At 46.9% G+C, this 22,296-nt stretch overlaps 1 protein-coding gene across 5 annotated transcripts in view; it reads right to left on the reverse strand.

Moving 5' to 3' along the window:
- ECHDC2 (enoyl-CoA hydratase domain containing 2) overlaps positions 1–15,164 on the reverse strand; it is a 30,595-nt gene extending 15,431 nt beyond the window's left edge. For 2 of the 5 annotated variants that reach the window (XM_031668850.1, XM_031668849.1), the window contains exons 1-3: positions 10,976–11,496; positions 1,185–1,252; positions 1,017–1,104 (exon numbers count right to left, since the gene is read on the reverse strand). In XM_031668850.1, the coding sequence (XP_031524710.1) occupies positions 1,017–1,104; positions 1,185–1,252; positions 10,976–11,096 (277 nt within the window). In that variant the 5' untranslated portion in view covers positions 11,097–11,496. Of the gene's footprint in view, positions 1–1,016; positions 1,105–1,184; positions 1,253–10,975; positions 11,498–14,997 lie in introns of those variants that run through there. The other 3 variants (XM_031668847.1, XM_031668841.1, XM_031668837.1) reach the window with 3 other exon arrangements.
- Between the last annotated feature and the right edge of the window lie 7,132 nt (positions 15,165–22,296).

A 22,296-nucleotide genomic window follows, 5' to 3' on the forward strand; every position in this document is an offset into this window, starting at 1 on the left:
GACCTCAGGCAGAGCAGCTGGGTCAAGCCGACTGGTCTGTGCACTTGTCAGCACAGACCCCAGGCTGGGCACCCTGACCCTGACAGCTCAGACCTAAGGGCTGAGCCACCTCCCCTTGAAATCTCCTGAGCATCATGCTACCCCTTTCCCATCCCTCCACAGTCCCCTCCTGATCCACAGTGGCCCCTGTCGGCCCCTCCCCAGCCACCCTCCAGAGTTTGTTCTCAGCTCAGCTCTACTGGCAGCTGACTTGCTTCTTGTGGGCCTGGTGTGCATTTTTCCTCCAATCTCTAAAATGGAAGTTCATGGTGCTCGCCCAGTTGTGAGGACCAAATGACACAGGGACAGTGGAAGGCTTTGGTGACAGGGAATAAGATCCTATTGGTAGGCAAAGGGGCATAGAGTTCCATCTTGGCCACTGACCTTATGAGCATCTTTGGGCTCCATTTTCTCTCTCTCTTTTTTTTCCCCCAGGCTGGAGTGCAGTGGTGTGATCTCGGCTCACTGCAACCTCTGCCTCCCAGGTTCAAGTGATTCTCCTGCCTCAGCCTCCTGAGTAGCTGGGACTACAGGTGCCTGCCACCATACCCAGCTAATTTTTGTATTTTTTAGTAGAGAAGGGGTTTCACCATGTTGGCCAGGCTGGTCTCTAACTCGGGCCTCAAGTGATCCACCTGCCTCAGCCTCCCACAGTGCTGGGATTACAGACGTGAGCCACTGCAGCCGTCTTGGACTCCATTTTCTTATTTCCCCCGTGAAGAGTCAGAACAAAGCATGGCATAGCCGAAATAACTAGGATCTAAGGGTTAGAGGGGCCAAGTTCCAACTAAAGTCTATCCTACCTCTTACTAGCTATGTGATCCTAGGCAAGGGAATTTTCCTCCCCGAGTCTGCATTCACATCTGTCAAACGGCAACAATGAGTCCCATACTGGAGCTGATCTAAGGCTTCCCCCAACCCCTGGAGGCTGGTGGGCACTGCGCGGAGCCCGGATGGGGGCAGGAGAGAGAACCTACCCGCACAGAACACACCCTTCACTCCACTTCTGAAGAGCAGGACACGCACTTGCCGGTCCTCCCGCAGCTGGGCCAGAGTTTCCAGCAGCTACAGAGGACACCCAGTTAGATCCTCCCAGCCCATCCCCAGCCGATCCCCAGCCCACCCTGGCGCCCACCCTTTCTTACCTCACTGACGAAGATGTTCCCCAAGGCATTGCGGGCACGAGGTCTGTTCATCAGAATCTCAGTGATCCCTGTAAGAAGTCAGGGCAGCCATGGGCAAGTAGCTGGCTCTGCCTAATCCTGGGCTGTGGGCTGGGGACTGGAGGCAGGAGGCCTGGGCTCTGGGCAGCCTCTGCCCTAGATGACCAGAGTGACTTGGCACAAGTCACACTCAGGCAGGCCTCAATTTTCCCAACCATAAAATGGAGGGAAAACCCCTTGCTCTTTCTGCCTCAGAGAGAAAGTGGAAGGGCTTGTAAACCGTGGAGCAAAATGGGGAGGGGAAGAATGACCACCACAGTAGCCCTCGCCTGCTTCTGCCGTTGTTAGACAGACACACACACAAGCATACCTGCACCCATGCACCTTCTTTAATTTTACAACTCCCTCCCTCCATATTAATCTTTTCTTTTTTCTTTTTTTGGGGGGAGAGTTTTTCGTTTTTTCTTTTTAGACTGGGTCTCAACTCTGTCACCCAGGCTGGAGTACGGTGGTGTTAACATGGCTCACTGCAGCCTCGACCTCCTGGGCTCAAGCAATTCTCTTCCCTCAATCCCTGAAATAGCTGGGACTATAAGCATGCGCCACTACTCCTGGCTAATTTTTGTGGGTTTTTTTTGTAGAGACGAGGTTTCACCATCTCGCCCAGCCTGGTCTCAAACTCTTGAGCTCAAGTAATCTGCCTGCCTCGGCCTCCCAAAGTGCTGGGATTACAGGTGTGAGCTACCACGCGGCCTTAATCTTTTCTTCACAGCAGACTTCTTCCTCTAGATTGTGAGGAGTTATAAGGCCAATACTCTTAAAACCACCACCCAAATCAAGAAACAGAACTGTGCTGGCCACCTCAGGAACCTCACCACACACCGTGATTCAATCATAGCTCCCCCCTGAATAAGTAACTCTTTGACTTACAGTAATCACCTCTGTATATTTCTTTATAATTTTTTTTTTGAGACAGAGTTTCGCTCTTGTTGCCCTGGCTCACCACAACCTCCGCCTCCTGGGTTCAAGTGATTCTCCTGCCTCAGCCTCCCGAGTAGCTGGGATTACAGGCATGTGCCACCACGCCCGACTAATTTTGTATTTTTAGTAGAGACGGGGTTTCTCCATGTTGGTCAGGCTGGTCTCGAACTCCTGACCTCAGGTGATTCACCCACCTCGGTCTCCCAAAGTGCTGGGATTATAGGCGTGAGCCACCAGGCTTGGCCATTTCTTTATAATTTTATCACCCAGGTGTGCATCCTTAGGTATCATAGTTTAGATTTGCTAATTTCTAAAACTGCCATGTGTCTTTTAAGTCCTGTTACAATCCTGACGTGCTCCCCACGACCCTGTCTTTCCCTCAGAGATTATCTGTGGAGGAGCCTGGTGCATTTCACCTATAGGGTTTCTCAAAGCCTGGGTTTTGCTAACCGCACAGTCATGGGGACAGATCAATATGATCCTCTGTCATAAGAAGTTAGCAACTAAATACAGAGGCTTGGTGTTCTGTCCTGTTTGACAAGACAGTAACCCTGGCCCCACCTGTGTAATGTACTTTCACCAGCAACAGCCAAGCTTCTTGGTAGTTTTCTATACTCATTTAGTCACTTTCTTACCTTCCATTCACTCAAACCTTCTCCAACCTAGGTTGCAGCACCATCACTCAGCAGACATTATTCTCATTAAAGTGATGAAGATAGCCACATCACTAACCAAGGGACACGTTTCTCTCCTTGCCTCAACCTCGCGGTGGCAAAAACCTCTGCTGACAGTAACACACTCCGCTTGATCATTTTCTGCTTTGGCTTCTTAGAATAATATTTATTTATAAATAGATTATTTTCTTAGAGCAGTTTTAGGGTCACAGCAAAATGGAGTGGAAAATACAGTTCAATACAGTGCACATATATACTCCCTGTCCCTACACAGGCACAGCCCCTTCCGCAATCCCCATCTCCGACCAGAGGCACATGTGTTTCAACTGACGAACCTACATGGATGCACTGTCACCACCTGGGGGCCCTAGTGTACACTGGGGTTCGCTCTTGGCGGTGTACACTCTGTGGGTTTGGACAGATGCATAATGACACATACCCGCCTTGGCTTTGGCAGGCCCCCATTTTCCTTCCTTCTACCTTTCAGGTGATGCCTCTGCACTCCTTCACTGCTTGTCTTCTGCCCAATTATTTTAATTGCCTAAGTTCCTTAAGGCCAATCAGATTCTCTTCATTCGCTCATTTGTACATTTATATATTTGCCATGTGCTGACCTCTACTGGACACCATGATTCCAGAGACCAGGACAGACTCAGGGCCTGTCCTTATGGAACCTACAGCCTGGGGGGGAGACAGACATTAAACAATTACTATTTGTGAGGAGAACTTGGAGAAAAAGGACAAACAAGTAAGGGGCATCCAGTGGGCAGAGGGGAGCCCTAGTATAGAAGGTCAGCAATGAGTTCTCAGAGGACAAAATGGCCTTTAAGCTGAGAGCTGACAGGAGAGTAGGAAGTGGCCAGGCAAAAGATATAAGAGTGCATGTGTGCATGTAAGTGTGCATGCATGGGTGCATATGTGAGTGTGTGCACAAGTGCCTGTGTGTGTGCATGCATATTGGCAAGGTGCAGGGAAGGGGGCAGTCCAGGAGAGGAGCCTGTTGCAGGCAGAGGGAGCGGCAGAGAAGAGGGCCCAGGTGTGGGACTGCAGGGTGCCTTCCAGAACTGGAGGAGTTCAGGCGGAGGGAGAGCAGGATAAGCTGAGGCAGGAGAGGCAGGAGGGACCTCCCTTCCACAGCTCACACACGCCTGCCTCCTATACATCCAGGGCTCCCATGTGTGCCCAGGAGCCCAGAGCTCTCCTCTGCACCCTAGGCCTGAATAGCCAAATGCCTACTTGATATCTCAACTGATATGTCCTGCTCCATTGGTGAGCCAATGACCTTGCTATCAACCCAGAAGTTGATCCTGTCACCTTGCTCTTCCCTCACCTACAAAATGCACTCAGTCACTGAGGCCTGCTAATCCAACCTCTTGAAGAGATCTCAGGCCTCTCGGCTCACACCGCTTCTCACAGCCACTAACCTGGCACAGGCTCTTTCCTGCATCCCTCGGATCACCCACCTGACCCTCGAGTCCTCAGTCTTGCTGCCTCCCAAAACACACATTCATTCCCACACTTGGGTCACAGTCATCTTTCTTACCCCAATCTGACCACGTCCCTCCCCTTTCCCCTTCTTTTCCTCAAAATAAAGTTCAACTTCTTAATATCGACCACAAGGCCCCCACAGTCTGGCTCTTGCACCCACTCTGGCCCCAATCCTTTGGCCTTCAAAGACCCCTTATTATTATCTCCCAGGGTCCTCGGCTTTGTCTGTGAACAAGCAGTGTTTATGAAGTAGGCATTCTCAGTGGAAGCTGATCGGAGACACAGAAGGGCCAGTGAAAGCTTCAGGGCTGTCGAGGGACAGGGTTTTCAGCCAGGCATTACAGAACTATGGCTAGGGGCAGAACTGTAACATTCAGGCAAACTGGACTTCCTTAGCCTCCCCAGAAACCTGCAAAGAGCTCTTAGAGCCCAGCAGGTCTGGAGGCTCCAGAGAGGTGTGCAGATGGCATCTGGTCACTTCCAGCTCCAGGAGAGAAAAATGGGGCAACTCTGGAGAAGAGACTGCAGTGGATACAGAGATGCCAGATCTGGAGGAGTCAAGGACCCTGACCCCCACAAACTTCAGAACAGTCTGGATCCAAGATCCCCAGAGTGGCCCTCGTGTTTACATCCCAAATAATCCCCTCCCTTGCATGTGGGTGGGACCTGTGAATTGCTTCTAAGCAATAGTATACAGCAAAGGTTATACAAGGTCACTCCCGAGATTAGGTTAAGTTATCTGGCAAAGGTGAGGTGACTTCGGTAATTCGGTTATAGTATATAAAAGGCTCTGTCTTATTAGAGAAACTCATGGGCCTAAGGAGAGCGTCAAGTAGGAAAGGACTGCGGGCAACCTCTAGGAGCTGAGGGTGGCCCCCGGCCAACAATCAGCAAGAAAATAGGACTTCAGTCCAACAACCCCAGGAGGTGAATTCAGGTCTCAGCAACCTGAGGACCTTGGAAGCAGATCTTTCCCATCAAGCCTGGCCAACTCCCGACTGCAGCCCCGCCTGGCAAGACCTGAAGCAGAGAACTCTGCTAAGTTGTGCCTGGACTTCTGACATACAGAAACTACAAAATGCTAAGTGTGTGTGTGACTTTGAGCAACAAAGTTTGTGATCATTTGTTAGGTAGTAATAGAAAGCTGATAAAGGCGTGGTGTCCTGGGACTGGCAGACACTCCTCTCTCTGCTTTCCTGTTCTTTCCTTCCATTCTCTCTGGCTGACTCTTATCTTTCAGCTTCATCTCCTGTCTCCACCTACATCTCCCTCTCGTAATACTGACTGCCAAATCTTACAGCCCTCAGCTCAAGCCATAAGTCAGCCACACCCCCGCCCCATGGCCTTGGGCAAACCACTTCACCCTTCTGGACTTCAATTTCCTGATCTGTAAGAGAAATAATAAAAAGGTTATTGTTAGGATTAAAAGAGATAATGCATGTAAGTATCTAGCCAGAGTTTGTGTAAAACACCCAGATACTAGGGCAAGTCTCAGACCTAATACAGTGTCTGAACTTTAAGCTGGGAGCCCCCCAGGAGCCAGGCAGGGTGTCTTTGGCTGCCAACATTCAATTGTGCAACATTCAATTTGCACTACCACATGCCAGGTCCTGGAGAAATAGAGAGGAATCAGCCAAGGTCCTATGTTCTTAGCCTAGCCCCAATGCTGGGAACATTGCCCTTCTGGCCCCAGTAGCGGGGATGGGGCTATGCTGCACCCTTCCCACTCTTAACTGAACCTACCATAACACTGAGCAGCTGACCTAGGATCACTTCTGTCCAGATGGCTTGGGTCACAGGCTAGGTGGTGTGGGTAGGAGTCAACAGAAACCACTGGAAGGGTTGGGCGCGGTGGCTCACACCTGTAATCCCAACACTTTGGGAGGCTGAGGAGGGTGGATCACCTGAGGTCAGGAGTTTAAGACCAGTCTGACAAACATGGTGAAACCCCATCTTTGCTAAAAAGACAAAAATTAGGCATGGTGGCACATCCCTATAATCCTAGGTACTTGGGAGGCTGGGGCACGAGAATCGCTTGAACCCAGGAGGCGGAGGCTGCAGTGGGCTGAGATCACGCCACTGCACTCCGGCCTGGGCAACAGAACGAGACCATCTCAAAGAAAAAAAAAAAAAAAAAAAAAAAAGGAAACCACTGGAGGGTAGTATGGAGAACAACTGGTTTAACAACCAACCCTTTACTATACAGAAGGGGAAACTGACGTCCGGAAACAGAGGATTTGCTCAGATAACAGCTGGACCCAGCTGGCAATCCTCACTCTCAAAGAGCCAACAGCCTAGGAGGAAGACAAGTTCAGAAACACAAAGCATAAAAGGACAGTGTCAGGGAGAGGGCAGCAGAGCAGGGAGTTCCAAAAAGATTTCCACAGGCAGAAAAGAAGGGAGAGGAGCCAAGTCAGGGCACAGCTAGAGCAAAACACAGAGGTAATGCACCTTCAAATGAGCCCATGGGTAGAGGAGGGAGGATGGAAAGGTCAGCTTGTGGTGGAGAAACCTTGAGTGCCCAGCCAAGGAGTTGAAGGAGAGCCATTAATTACAGTCATGCACAGCATATTTTAGTTGGTCAGCTACAGACCACGTATAAGACATATAAGTCCCATCAGATTATAACGGAGCTGAAAAATTCCTATTGCCTGGTGCCACTGTAGCATCATAGCGCAATGCAACACGCAAATGCTGGTGGTGAGGCTGATGTAAACTAGCCTGCGTTACCAGTTGTACAAAAGCACAGCACATACAGTTAGGCCCAGAACATAATACTTGATAATAATAATAAATGACTATGTTTTGGGTTTATATAGTTACAATATTATTTTTTACCATTATTTTAGAGTGTACTCCTACTTTTTATTTTTAATTTTTTTGAGACAGGGTCTTACTCTATTGCCCAGGCTGGAGTGCAGTAACATGATCATGGCTCACTCATGGGTCACTTTGGGCTCACTTGCAAATATCAAGAATCCTTGATATCGGACAGCCTTGACCTCCCCGGCTCAAGCCATCCTCCCACCTCAGCCTCCTGAGTAGCGGGGCTACAGGTATGCACAACCATGCCTGGATAATTTTTGTATTTTTTGTAGAGAAGGGGTTTCACCATGTTTCCCAGGCTGGTCTCAAACTCCTGGGCTCAAGCAATCTGCCCGCCTTACTTGCCCTCTCAAAGTGCTGGGATTACAAGAGTGAGCCAAGTGAGCCACTGTACCAGGCCTGGCTGAGTGTACTCCTACTTATTTTTTATTTTTATTTTTTTTGAGACGGAGTCTTGCTCTGTGCTCCAGGCTGGAGTGCAGTGGCGCAATATCGGCTCACTGCAAGCTCCGCCCCCCGGGTTCACGTCATTCTCCTGCCTCAGCCTCCCGAGTAGCTGGGACTACAGGCACCCGCCACCACGCCCGGCTAGTTTTTTGTATTTTTTTAGTAGAGGCGGGGTTTCACCATGTTAGCCAGGATGGTCTCGATCTCCTGACTTTGTGATCCGCCCGCCTCGGCCTCCCAAAGTGCTGGGATTACAGGCTTGAGCCACTGCGCCCGGCCGTACTCCTACTTATTGAAAAAAAAAAAAAAAAAAGCTCAGTGTAACACAGCCTCAGGCAGGTCCTTCAGTAGGTGTTCCCGATTATTATCATAGGAGATGACAGCTCCATGCATGTTATCGCCCCTGAAGACCTTCCAGTGGGACAAGATGTGGAGGTGGAAGACAGTGATAGGCCTAGGCTTGTGTGTGTGCTTATGTTTTTGTTTTTAACAAAAAAAAGTTTAAGAATTAAAACTTTAAAAAGCTTATAAAATAAGGATCTAAAGAAAGAAAATTTTTTTTTGTACAGCTGTACAATGTGTGTTTTAAGCAAAATGTTACTACAAAAGAGTCAAAAAGTTGAAAAAAATTAAGTTTATAAAGTAAAAACAGAGTAAGCTAAGGTTAATTTATTATTGAAGAAAGAAACATTTGTAAAGTAAATTTACTGTAGCCTAGGTGTACAGTGTTATAGAGTTTACAGTAGTGTACAGTAATGTCCTAGGCCAGGTGTCCCCAACCCCCAGGGCTGTGGACCCATCCCAGTCTGTGGCCTGCTAGGAACTGGGCCACACAACGGGAGGTGAGCAGCTTCATCTGTGTTTACAGCAGCTCCCCATGGCTTGAATTACCGCCTGAGTTCCACCTCCTATCAGATCAGTGGTGGCATCAGAGTCTCATAGGAGTATGAACCCTATTGTGAACTGCGCATGTGAGGTATCTAGGTTGTTGCACGCTCCTTATGAGAATCTAATGCCTGATGATCTGAGGTGGAACAGTTTCATCCCCAAACCATCTGTCCCCCTGCAAGTCCGTGTGTTTTCCATGAAAACAGTCCCTGGTGCCAAACCAGTCCCTGCTGTCCTAGGCCTTCACATTCACTCACCGACTCACCCAGGGCAGCTTCCAGTCCTGCAAGCTCCATTACGGTAACTGCCCAATACAGGTGTACTATTTAAATAATCTTTTCGACTGTATTTTTACTGTGCCTTTTCTATGTTCAGATACACAAATACTTACCATTGTGTTACAGCTGCCTACAGTATTCAGCCCAGTCCCATGCTGTCCAGGTTTGTATTCTAGGAGCAACAGGCTATACGCCACGTAGCCTCGGTGTGCAGTAGGCTATCCCATCTAGGATTGTGTAGGTACACTCTGTGATGCTCCCACAATGACCACATCACCTAATGATGCATTTCTCAGAATGGAGCCCCGTTGTTAAGCAATACATGACTGTATGAGAAATAAAGCCGCTAAGAACAGTGAAGAGTGGTTCACCACTCAACCTCAAGTTCAAGGGCAGCAGGTAAAATGTAACAGTACTCTGGTGCCATCAGCCCCAGTGGAAGGCAGAACCCGCAGCTTCTAATGTGAACATCAAATGACCCCAACTCATTCCCTGGGAGGGCTCGGTGTGTGATCTCGTCTCCATGGCTCCTCCGCGCTGTCATCTTGGTTTCTGTCTCTCCTTCTCTCACTGACTTTTCCTGCCCTTCGTGCTCTCTGGCAGGGGCAGAGGCTTAATCTGCTGATCCCTGTCATTCTGTTTTGGATAAAATGATTCCCGACATTTGCAAGTGAGCCTAAAGGTCTTTAACCCATGATACTTTTGTATTTACAGATGTACAAGTCTGTATTTTGAGTCACTGAATTACTAGAAGAGCCAGTGATTACCTAATGGTTGAGAACACAGGCTTTGAAATCAGACCTGATTCAAATAACTTAACCTTCTGTGTCTCAGTTTTTAAATCTGTAAGTGGGGAGAATAATCTTGACTGTCTTTTTTTTTTTTTTGAGACGGATTCTCACTCTGTCACCCAGGCTGGAGTGCAGTGGCGCAATCTCCACTCACTGCAAGCTCCGCCTCCCGTGTTCACACCATTCTCCTGCCTCAGCCTCCTGAGTAGCTGGGACTACAGGCGCCCGCCACCTAGCCCCGCTAATTTTTTGTATTTTTAGTAGAGGCGGGGTTGCACCATGTTAGCCAGGATGGTCTCGATCTCCTGACCTCAGGTTCCACCCGCCTCGGCCTCCCAAAGTGCTGGGATTACAGGCGTGAGCCACTGCGCCCGGCCTCATCTTGACTGTTTTAAGAGCTGTTGCCAGTTGGGTAGTGAACTAAGCATGAGATTGGGGGTATAAGGTTCAGCAATCCCACCTGGTCAAGGAAATTCTCATCAAGTGGGACACTAGGTGGCCTGTCCGTGTCCACTGAAGGTAGTAGATGCACACTTGGGAACAGTGGGCAACAGCAGGGGGCAAGGAACTGGATTTTATGGCAAAGCCCCCCTTCAAACTTGGTGTTAAGCCAGTAAAAAGGAAGCAATACAACGAAATGTACAGTACAATGCCATCTGTGTATCAAACGCAGGGAACAGGGGATGAGATCGGGGGAGGAGACCCAAGACAGGAGAAGCAAATGAGGAGCGTTTTCAGCATCACTGAATGCTCCACAAGTCCAAACAACAACAAAAACGCAACAGGCGATCGGAGGCGTTTTCTGCCAGTGACCCGCGAACTTTGACCGCCCCTCCCCATACTACTCTGGATCTTGGCCAAAAGACGGAGAAGCAGCAAACTTTTCCCTGGAGCCAGATGACGCAAAAGTTCGCTAGCGGCCCAGGGCAGGGGCGCAGCTGGAGAAGCACCCTCCTCACTCCGCCCCGCTGCCGCACTGGGCTCCCAGCTGTCACCGCACGCCTCCCGGGATTGGCTCCGCTGCTTCCACCCCCGAACCGGGCCAGGACCCTTGGCGGGGGAGGGGGACGCGCACTTGACAGCTCCTGGCCTGGGGGCCGCTGGGCCCAGTCCTGTCTGTGCGGACCCCGCTCCCCTTCCACGCAGTCAGAAGACCCCAAAGGACCTTTGAGGAGACCAAGGTTGCCAGAGGCCTCCCTCCCCCAGCTACAGTCCGGAGCCCCTAAGGCGGCCGCCCACCTCTCGGGCCTGGAGCGGCTTGGGGCGCCTAGAACTGGGATGGAGGGACTGGAGATCGAATCCTTCAACGCACTGAGCAGCCCGCCTGCCCGCCCCCGGCTGCCTCCGGGCCGGCCTCTTTCCAGTCGCGTCATGGGCGCGCCCCGGGACGGCGCATTTACCTTGGTCCGGACCCGCCAGGGCGCGCACTTGGATCTCGGAGCCCCCGGCCGCACCATCGGAAGCGCAGCCGCGGGCCCGAAGGGGCCTCCAGGGGCGTAGGAGGCACAGGACGCGCAGCATCGGGGCGCAGGCTGGGAAAGAAGGCGCTTCTTGGGTCCTGCACCGTCTCGGCTCCCACTGAGAGCTCGCAGTTCCGGCGACGGGCGAAGCCTTCGTCAATTGCTCCACCTATAGGCCAAGGGGCTGTTGCCTCCGTCCGCACCTCTTGGGGACAGGGAGACTTGAGCAGAGGAGGTGGGGGGAAGCCCAGTTACCTCCATGTGATTTGGGGTAACCCTGTCAATCTCCCATAGTCAGTGTTTTAATCTTGTAAAATGGGGATAATAGTGACTACCCCGTGGTGGTGTGAAGATTAAATGGGGTGTGAACCTTGCTTGCACATGTGCTCAATTTCATTTTTTAAATGAAATGACATTTAATGAGTCCCTTGAGCGTGTCTGCACTCGCGAACTTCACTGCCTCACCTCCCGTTTGCGCCTCATTTTGTTTTTTTGTTTTTTTTTTTTTGAGACGGAGTCTCGCTCTGTAGCCCAGGCTGGAGTGCAGTGGCCAGATCTCAGCTCACTGCAAGCTCCGCCTCCCGGGTTCACGCCATTCTCCGGCCTCAGCCTCCCGAGTAGCTGGGACTACAGGCGCCCGCCACCTCGCCCGGCTAGTTTTTTGTATTTCTTAGTAGAGACGGGGTTTCACCGTGTTAGCCAGGATGGTCTCGATCTCCTGACCTCGTGATCCACCCGTCTCGGCCTCCCAAAGTGCTGGGATTACAGGCTTGAGCCACCGCGCCTGGCCTGCGCCTCATTTTGTTTTTGTTTTTGAGACGGAGTCTCGGTGTGTCGGCCAGGCTGGAGTGCAGTGGCTTGATCTTGGCTCACTGCAACCTCCGCCTCCGGGTTCAAGCGATTCTCCTGCCTCAGCCTCCCGAGGAGCTGGGATTACAAGCGCGCTCCACCAGGCCCAGCTAATTTTTTTTGTATTTTTAGTAGAGGCAGGGTTTCACCATGTTGGCCAGGCTGGTCTCAAACTCCTGACCCCAAATGATCTGCCCTTCTCGGCCTCCCAAAGTGCTGGGATTACAGGGATGAGCCACTGTGCCAGGCCTGTTGCCTCAAATTTAATGGAAGTAAATTTAACTTGAGTCCCAATTTAGTGCTCAGTAAGTTGGCTCACAAAAATATTTGTGAATGTGAATCTCTGGCTTCTAACCCCATTGTCCACCCAAACTGCCTTTGCAGAGGTCAGCAGTAGCCTTGTTTAGTTCATTCAGGGTAGATCAATAAAAGTATTCAGTGCATACTCTGTGTTCCCCAATCTCCTACTTGGGAGACATGTCAAAGATCCCAAAGCCACTAACAATCCTGGCCTGTTGGTTAAAAACATCAAATGGTGAAAGCATTAAGGTTCATTTTATTCAATCTTACTAAAGATTGTAAACCAGGAGGAGTCTTGTAGAGAGTTTCAATCAGACTGCTCCAAAGCCGTGTTTCAGCCCACAGCTTATATACAGGTTGTGGAGGTTTTTCATGTACTCAGAAATTGCATCAAATGTACTCAGAAGTTACATTAGAGAAAAATCTTTTCAAAGTTTTGGCCTGAGAGTACAGCTGATAATAGAGTACAGAGGAATAATCATTAATCTTGTCAAATGTTATTTTATGTACAGGAAAAGGCAAGGGTTAGGATCATTGAATTTATCTTTTCTTGCTGTTTTGTTTTGTTTTAAGAGACAGGGTCTCACTCTATCACCCAGGCTAGTGGGTAGATAGGATAGCACAGTGGCACTATCATGGCTCATTGCAGCCTTGACTCCCTGGGCTCAAGCAATCCTTCTGCCTCAGTCTCCCAAAGTGCTGGGATTATAGTTATGAACCACTGCACCCAGCCCTATTATTTAATTTAGCATAACCTTATGATTTCAAATTACATGAAAGTTTATATATAGACATTTGTGGTGCTCTGTTTACTTTTACTTAATTTTTTTTTTTTTTTTTTGAGACGGAGTCTCGCTCTGTCGCCCAGGCTGGAGTGCAGTGGCCGGATCTCAGCTCACTGCAAGCCCAACTCGGTTTATGCCATTCCTCCTGCCTCAGCCTCCCGAGTATTGGACTACAGGCTCAGCCAGCTCGCCTGCTATTTTTGTATTTTTTAGTAGAATGTTTCACACCGTTAGCCAGGATGGTCTCGATCTCCTGACCTCGTGATCCGCCCGTCTCGGCCTCCCAACGTGCTGGGATTACAGGCTTGAGCCACCGCGCCCGGCCACTTTTACTTAATTTTAAAAATTTACCTAGATTATTTATAACAACTGAGATATTAGGCAAAACTAGTCATCATTTCAAGTTGTTTTCTGGTTAACCACTTTTATCGCCTGTTAATATCAGGTTTTTACTTAAGTAAGAATCTTAAAGTTGAATACTTGGGTATTTTGCCAATAACTCAGAAGATTCAGCTGTTTTCATTAAACTAACAATATTAAATTAGACTTGATTATAAAAAAATCACACAAACAAAAATTATTATATTTTGGGCTGGATTTATAGTTTTATAAACTTTGTGCCAAACTCTGACACCTTAAAATATCTAGCAAAGGCAAATATAAAACCGTTAAACCACTATACCCAGGCAAAAATGTATGCTGACAATTCTGAAGACATTTCAATTCTGAAACGTCTTCATTTTATTTTATCAACAATTTAAAATCCAGCTTATTTATTAAAGATTTACTTAAGTAACAAGAGCGTGGAAAATATTTGGATTTACTAATTTAGGAACACTTATTTATTTGCAAGTCAATTTGGTGGTACCAAGTAGACAAAATAGATACTGATATGTACATATATGTAAACACATCTAGATACATACACACATACAAATAAAGAGCTTATATCTTTCACTTAAGAATTTTAGTCATGAGATAGTGATACAAACTCACTGGTTTATAAAAGACAGTTGGATCCAAATTGTTTTTTTAAATAAAATTGGGACTTGATTTATGGCTAAACTTTCTTTGCTCCAATAAGTCATCTAATGAGGGACCAAAATTTTGAAAGCTATAAGGTCTTTATTTGTATGTATCTAGATTTGTTTACATATATGAACATATCAGAATCTATTGTGTCTTCTTGGTACCACCAAATTAATTGACTTAAAAATAAATGAGTGTTTGTGAATTAGTAAGCCCACATATTTTCACTGGAGTTTGATTTTAAAAACCTCTTTTGCCCCTTCTTTTCCCTTCAGTTTCAAATGAGTTTATGGTTAAATTTTGAGTGTTTACATTTTAACTAGAACCAGCTTAATTGCATAAGAAAAACAAAATCTCCATGTAGCCTGGGATTAGTAATACCATAAACAGTGAGTTTTATCTCAACATCAATAGAAAAGTCAACAGATTAAAAGTAGTCAGGGAAAAATATAGTGAGATAGAGAACTTAGAAGACTCCACATTTTAACTCTGTAGTTGCAGGTTGCTGATTTGAACTCTGAATTTTCCTTGATGTAAGTCGCCCATCAGTTTAAAAATGTACACAAGAATGGGCCATAATATGCAGCCAGCTGGAGTTCCAGAAAATATCTTGGCATGTCTTTGAACTTTCCTGGGCTAATTTAATCTAAAGCCTTAAGTAAAGTAGGAATTTCTCCAGAGTTTGTTTGTTTAACATGAAAGCCACCAGAGCATCAGAAGGTGGCTGATTAGAGACCATTCCCTTAGAACATGGGTTACCCACTGCACTGACCCAATGAAGGCATCCCTTCCAGTGCCCTTAAATGTGAACATACTTACAAAATCAGAAACATGAGCATACCCCACAAAGCATGAGCACACCCTGCAAAAATGTGAGTGTACCTCACAAAGTGTGAGCATTTCCTGCAGGGTCCTAGATAGGGTCAGGCTGTCTGAAGAAAACAAAGTCTCCAAGACTTTCACCTAAAAATCAGAGGTCTTGGATCAGAGAGGGCTTACCTGATTTCTCCCCAGTGTACATGGGATGACAACTGAGCTCAAGGGGCTTTTGCAGGTGCTGATGCATTCGTCCAGATGATGCTTGGAAGGAGCTAGGGGCCACTTTGTATCCCATCTTCCCCGCCAAGAAATGTTAACAAAAGATCATGAGATCTGTGGAGGAAAAAGAGAAAGCTTCATTTTCTTTCTTTCTTTTCTTTTTTCTTTTTTTTTTTTTGAGATGGATTCTCACTCTGTCATCCGGACTGGAGTTCAGTGGCACAATCTTGGCTCACTGCAACCTCCGCCTCCCAGGTTCAAGTGATTCTCCTGCCTCTGCCTCCCAAATAGCTGGGACTACAGGCGTGCGTCACCACGCCCAGCTAATTTTTGTATTTTTAGTAGAGGCGGGGTTTCACCATGTTGGCCAGGATGGTCTCGATCTCTTGACCTTGTGATCCACCTGCCTTGGCCTCCCAAAGTGCTGGGATTACAGGCATGAGCCACTGCGCCCAGCATTTTTTTTTTTTTTTTTTTTTGAGACAGTCTCGTTTTGTTGCCCAGGCTGGAGTGCAGTGGCACAATCTTGGCTCGCTGCACCTTCTGTCTCCTGGTTTCAAGTGATTCTCCTGCCTCAGCCTCCTGAGTAGCTAGGAATACAGGCATACACCACCATGCCTGGCTAAGTTTTGTATTTTTAGTAGAGGCGGGGTTTCACCATGTTGGCCAGGCTGGTCTTAAACTCTTGACCTGAGGTGATCCGCTGACCTTGGCCTTCCAAAGTGCTGGGATTACAGGTGTGAGCCACTGCACCCGGACTATTTTCTTAAAAAACAAAAACAATCTGCAGATTGGGGAGACACAGCCTCTGGTGTAAATTGCACCACATTCTGGAGAAGAGGGGAACTGGCCTAAACAGGAAAAGTTTCCTCTGTAGCTCTCAAATAGGTCTACGTATGCAAATAAAGGATTTAAATTTCAGTCCCCATTGGCTGAAAATAACTGAGTCCTGATTGGGTAGTTTCTTTGTTTCCTTCTTCTACTTTCCTTTTAGGCTCCAGGGGTACATGGGCAGGTTTGTTGTTGTTACATGGGTAAACTGTGTGTTGCTGAGGCTTGGTATACCAAGATCCCATCACCCAGGTAGTAAGCATAGTACCTTTATAGGTAGCCTTCCAACCTACGCTCCCTTCCCATCCTCCCCACTCAAGCAGTCCCCAGTGTCTATTGTTCCCACCTTTGTGTCCATGTGTATTTAATGTTTAGCTCCCACTTATAAATGAGAGCATGCGGTATTTGGTTCTGTTTCTGAGCTAGTTTGATCACAATAATGGCCTCCAGCTGCATCCATATTACTGCAGAAGACATTGAGTTCATTCTTTTTTATAGCGGCATGGTGTTCCATCGTGTATATATGTATCACGTTTTCTTTATATAGTCCACAATTTTTTTTTTTTTTTGAGAAGGAGTCTGGCTCTGTGGCCCAGGCTGGAGTGCAGTGGCCGGATCTCAGCTCACTGCAAGCTCCGCCTTCTGGGTTTACGCCATTCTCCTGCCTCAGCCTCCCGAGTAGCTGGGAACACAGACGCCCGCCACCTCGCCCGGCTAGTTTTTTGTATTTTTTAGTAGAGACGGGGTTTCCCCGTGTTAGCCAGGATGGTCTCGATCTCCTGACCTCGTGATCCGCCCGTCTCGGCCTCCCAAAGTGCTGGGATTACAGGCTTGAGCCACCGCGCCCGGCCTATAGTCCACCATTGATGGGCATCTTGGTTGATTCCATGTTTTATTATTGTGACTAGTATGGCAATGAACACATGAATGCATGTGTATTTTTGGTAGAATGATTTATTTTCCTTTGGGTATATACTGAGTACTGGGATTACTTACAATGGAATGGTAGTTCTGTTTTAAGGTTTTTTTTGTTTTGTTTTGTTGTTGTTGTTTTTCTTTTTGAGACAGGGTCTCATGGCTGGAGTGCAGTGGTACAATCTTGGCTCACTGCAACCTGTGCCTCCCAGGCTCAAATGATCCTCCCACCTCAGCCTCCCGAGTAGCTGGGACCACAGGCATGCACTATCACACCCGGTTAATTTTAAAAAATATATTTTTCTGGAGAGATGGGGTTTCACCATGTTGCCCAGGCTGGTCTCAAACTCCTGAGCTCAAGCGATCTGCCCATCTCTGCCTTCCAACATGCTGGGGTTACAGGTGTGAGCCACTGTGCCCAGCCTTAAATTATCTGAGAAATCTCCACGCCACTTTCCACAGTGGCTGAACTAATTTATATTCTCACCACAGTCTATAAGTGTTCTCTTTTCTCCACAACTTTGTTAGCATCTGTTGCTTTTTGACTTAAACAAAAAAATTTAATTTTGGCTGGGCATGGTGGCTCATGCCTGTATTCCTAGCACTTTGGGAGGCTGAGGCAGGCAGATCACCTGAGGCCAGGAGCTCGAGACCAGCCTGGCCAATGTGGACAAACCCCATCTCTATTAAAAATACAAAAATCAGCTGAGAACGGTGCATGCCTGTAATCCCAGCTACTTGGGAGGCTGAGGCAGGAGAATCACTAGAGCCTGGAAGCCAAGATCACACCATTGCACTCCAGCCTGGATGACAGAGAGAAACTCTGTCTCAAAAAAATATGTATCAAAAAATTTAATTGATTTTTTTTTCTTTTTTTGTCCCCTTTTCACTTATACAATGTTTTTGACTTTTTAGTAATAGCCATTCTGACTGGTGTGAGATGTGGTTTTGCATTTATCTAATGATTAGTGATTTTGAGCATTTTTTCATATATTTGTCGGCTCTCTATATGTCTTCTTTTGAGAAGTGTCTGTTCGTGTCCTTTGTCCATTTTTAATGGAGTTATTTGTGTTCTGTTTGAATTAACATTCTTACAGATTCTTGATATTAGATCTTTGACAGATGCATAGTTTATGAATATTTTTCCCATTCTGTAGGTTGTCTGTTTATTCTATTGATAATTTATTTTGCTGTGCAGAAGCTCTTTAGTTTTAGCTGGGTTCCACTTGTCAATTTTTGTTTTTGTTGCAATTGCTTTTGGGGGCTTAGTCATAAATTCGTTGCTAAGGCCAACATCCAGAATGGTATTTCCTAGGTTTGCTTATTGAAACTGGACCTCTTCCTTTCACCATATACAAAAATTAACTGAAGGTAGGTTAAAGACTTAAATGTAAGACCATGTGGGTAGTTTCTAAGTCCAAAAACCAGGAGTGCCTGTTGGATGCTCCTTTCAGGCTAGTGGGAGGAGTTTTCAGGTCACAGTGTCTGAGCTCCAATTATAGGAACCCTCTTAGCTCAGAGATGCAAACAGGATATTTGTTTGGAGCTGCCCTCTCTGAGAATAAAGAGTGCATGAATGCCCTTCTCTCACTCGCCATGGCCACTGGGTTCCTATTATCTTAATTTGGGTGTCTATCAGCCACAGAAAATCCATCTCATCTGAAGATGTTGGGGTCTTATTTACAGTTTCATTTCACTATTATGTGTCAATTAAAAAAATAATAAAAGCACAACATTGGATTTGGCAGTGATTTCCTGGACATTACGTTAAATACACAGGCAACTAAAGAAAAAACAGAAAAATTATACTACTGTCCTTAGCCAACAGGTCATCTGGGGCCCTGGAGAAAAACGAGAGAAGGGGAGCCTTAAGTGAAAAAGGCATTCTGGAGCTGACTTTAGAAGGTTGAATCTGCCATTTAAGACTGCAGGGAGTGGGAGCTAATCTGCATATCACCTTGGTGCTTCTAGGTTTTTAAGTAAACTTTCAGGATTCCTATTTACATGACGGCTTTGTAACCTCCAGGGGAAAACAGAGAAGGAAACTTTGAGGTTGAAAGCAAAGATGTGATTTTTGTTTCTTTAGATTGATCAATCCTGGTAGCAATGAAGTTCAGGAAGGAGAAGGCGTAGTTCTTACTTAGGGTTAAAAGTGTGGGTTTTGCTGGCAGTCAGCCTTTGGCCCAAGCCTTGGCTCTATTGGTTATTTGTGATGTGTCCTTGGGCAAGTTGCTTAACTTCTCTGAACCCCATTTCTTCATCTGCAAAATGGAGTTAATAAACCAACTCCAGAGACAAGAGTTGGGAAGATTCACCATCATTCTCACCATTGTTAACACTTATACTTCACATTTGCTAGACAATCCTGTGGGGTAGATATTATTATTATCCCGATTTACAGATGAGGGGCAACCAAGACTCAGAAAGGTGACATAACTTTCTCGAGGACAAACAACTAGCAAGTAATTGGGTTTAAATTTGATTCTAGGAAATTCGACTCCAATAGCTCCTTAAATTTAATGTTATTTTTAGGCTGGGCACGGTGGCTCACGCCTGTAATCCCAGCACTTTGTGAGGCTGAGGTGGGCGGATCACCTGAGGTTGGGAGTTCGAGACCAGCCTGGCCAATATGAAGAAACCCTGTCTCTACTAAAAAAACACAAAATTAGCTAGGTGTGGTGGCACATGCCTGTAATCCCAGCTACTCATGGGGTTGAGGCAGGAGAATCGCTTGAACCTGGGAGGCAGAGGTTGTGGTGAGCCGAGGTCACGCCATTGCACTCCAGCCTGGGCAAAAGGAGCGAAACTCCGTCTCAAAAAAAAAAAAAAAAAGCTTTAATGTTATTTTGCCTCTAAGATTAAGTAATGTATATTAAATCCTTAGCACCATGCCTGGGTCACCATAAATGTTGAATTATTGTTAGTGAGGCAGGAAGAATAGGGTCTGGAGACAGGGAGCCATCACTTCAACCTCCAATTGGTCACAGGCTAAGTCTTAATTTGCATAAGGTGTAACTTCACTTCAGCTGCTGATTGGTTGTGAGCCAAGTGTATTAGTTCATTTTCATGCTACTATGAATAAATACCTGAGACTGGGTAGTTTATAAAGGAAAGAAGTTTAATTGACTCACAGTTCTGCAGGGTTGGGGAGGCCTCAGGAAACTTTCAATCATGGCAGAAGGGGAAGCAAACACATCCTTCACGTGGTGACACCAAGGAGAAGTGCAGAGTGAAGTGGGGTGGGGGAACTCCTTATAAAACTATCAGATCTCATGATAATTCATTCACTATCACAAGAACAGAATGGGGGAAGCTGCCTCTGTGATTCAATTATATCCACCTGGTCCTGACCTTGACACGTGGGGACTATTACAATTCAAGGTGAGATTTTGGGTGGGGACACAGCAAAACCATATTACCAAGTCTTCATTTACATAGAGTGTAACCAACAGGAAACCTCTAAAGGGTACTTAAACCCTGGAAGATTTTGCAATCAGGGCTCTTGAGCTGCTTGCTCCAGCCTGCTCCCACTCTGTGGAGTATACTTTCACTTCAATAAATCTATGATTTTGTCTTCCATTGCTTTGTTTGTGCATTTTGCCCAATTATTTGTTCAACATGCCAAGAACCTAGACAACTCGTAGTCAAGACCCTTCACTGGTAACAGTAGTAGTTATTATTTGGATTATCACCCAAATCCTCCAGCTTGCTGAAGTCATTTTAAGGTTGTTTTTTGTTTGTATTTGTTTTGTTTTTGAGACAGGGTGTTAAATATTAATTCTAAATTTCTCTTCAAAGAATTAATGTCAGTCTGTTCAATGTTCAATTCCTTGCCTTATACTTTTAAACTTCCTCGTAAAGCAACCTTTTTCGATTATTACGCCACCCTGACTCATTCCGATCACCTGCTCCACCCTGACTCATTTCAATCACCTGCTCCACCCTAACTCATTCCAATTATCTGCTCCACCCTGACTCATTTGAATTACCTGCTACCTGCTCTGCCCTGGCTCATTGGCCACCCTGCATAACCATTTTTTTTCCCGCCAAAGCACTGACCCCGTCACTCTCTTTAAATCAGCCAATCAGAATGAGTTTAGACTGTGTGGTCTAACCCTAGCCAATAGGGGAATGACATAGCAGCAGGGGCCACGTACGTTAGGGATAAGAACCCCTTTCCCTTCCTTGTCCAGGTGTGTGCTCAACATTGCTCCATCTGTGAGGGTGCACCCTTCTATAGAAGTATGTTGCCTTGCTGAGAATTAAAAACAACATTTTATATTTGAGTGCTATTTCTTTTGCGGCACTGAAACTTTATATATAACAATTTGGGGGCTCGCCTGTGATTACATACATTCCCCTCCAGGGGCGGTCTCTGGTTCTTTCTCGTGAGGAGGCATGTGCCCCACCCCTTGTGGCGGCCTCAGCAGGGAGAAATCAGAACCCACCTAGTGCAAGGCATAACCCAAGCTCTCAGCAACATGGGAAAAACAAAAAAAAACAAACAAAAAAAACTGGCCAGCAACGTAGCTTAAAGGATCCTCACATACTGCTGCAACGACTCTGTGCACAGACCAAGGAAGGAGAAGCTGCGGGAGCTGGTAAAGTATTTCCTTGGTGGTTGGGACTAAGGTAAGAAAGCCGTGGGGGTGGGCGGTGAAGTATTCCTTGGTTGGAGTGGCTTAGAGGTCAAAAAGAGGCGAGATATCCCCACTAGGGGGGATTGAACCTCACACAAACCTCCAGTAGTAGAAAAGGCAAGATATTTCCAGTGGGGAAACTGAGCCTCACCCCAAAAGGCAAGAAGTTTCCAGTAAGGGAACTTGAACCTTACCACAAAACCATCAAGATGGGAAATGCCCCAAGCAAGACAGGGAGGAAGGTGGATAAAGATGGTAACAAAGATATCCCTGGGGATAGCACCCTAGGTTTCATGCTAAAACACTGGAAGGATAACAAAAGGACTAAACATAGGATAAAGCAACAGATGATAAAATACTGCTGTTTGGTTTGGACTCAGGGACCCATCCTCAAACCCTTAATCTTCTCGCCACAGTTTGGGTCGAATGAGGATGTAATGTGTCAGCTTCTAATCCGATATGTTAATGATAAAAGTCCAGTGTCTCAAGAAGAACTAGGCTATCCCTTTTGTTGGAGGCAAGGACCTGCCCCCCTTTTCCCCTTAAAAACAAAGAGGGAAGAACCCAGTCTGGCACCTCAAAATGAAACGTCAGAGGAGCTAGCTCTCATGCCTAAAGACTCCAACACGGCCGGGCGCAGTGGCTCATGCCTGTAATCCCAGCACTTTGGGAGGCCGAGGCGGGCGGATCACGAGGTCAGGAGATCAAGACCATCCCGGCTCACACAGTGAAACCCCGACTCTACTAAAAATACAAAAAAAATTAGCCGGGCTACTCGGGAGGCTGAGGCAGGAGAATGGCGTTAACCCGGGAGGCGGAGCTTGCAGTGAGCGGAGATGCGCCACTGCACTCCAGTCTGGGCGAGACTCCATCT

Source organism: Papio anubis, chromosome 1 (genome assembly GCF_008728515.1).
Source record: "Papio anubis isolate 15944 chromosome 1, Panubis1.0, whole genome shotgun sequence".
Classification (NCBI taxonomy): Eukaryota; Metazoa; Chordata; class Mammalia; order Primates; family Cercopithecidae; genus Papio; species Papio anubis.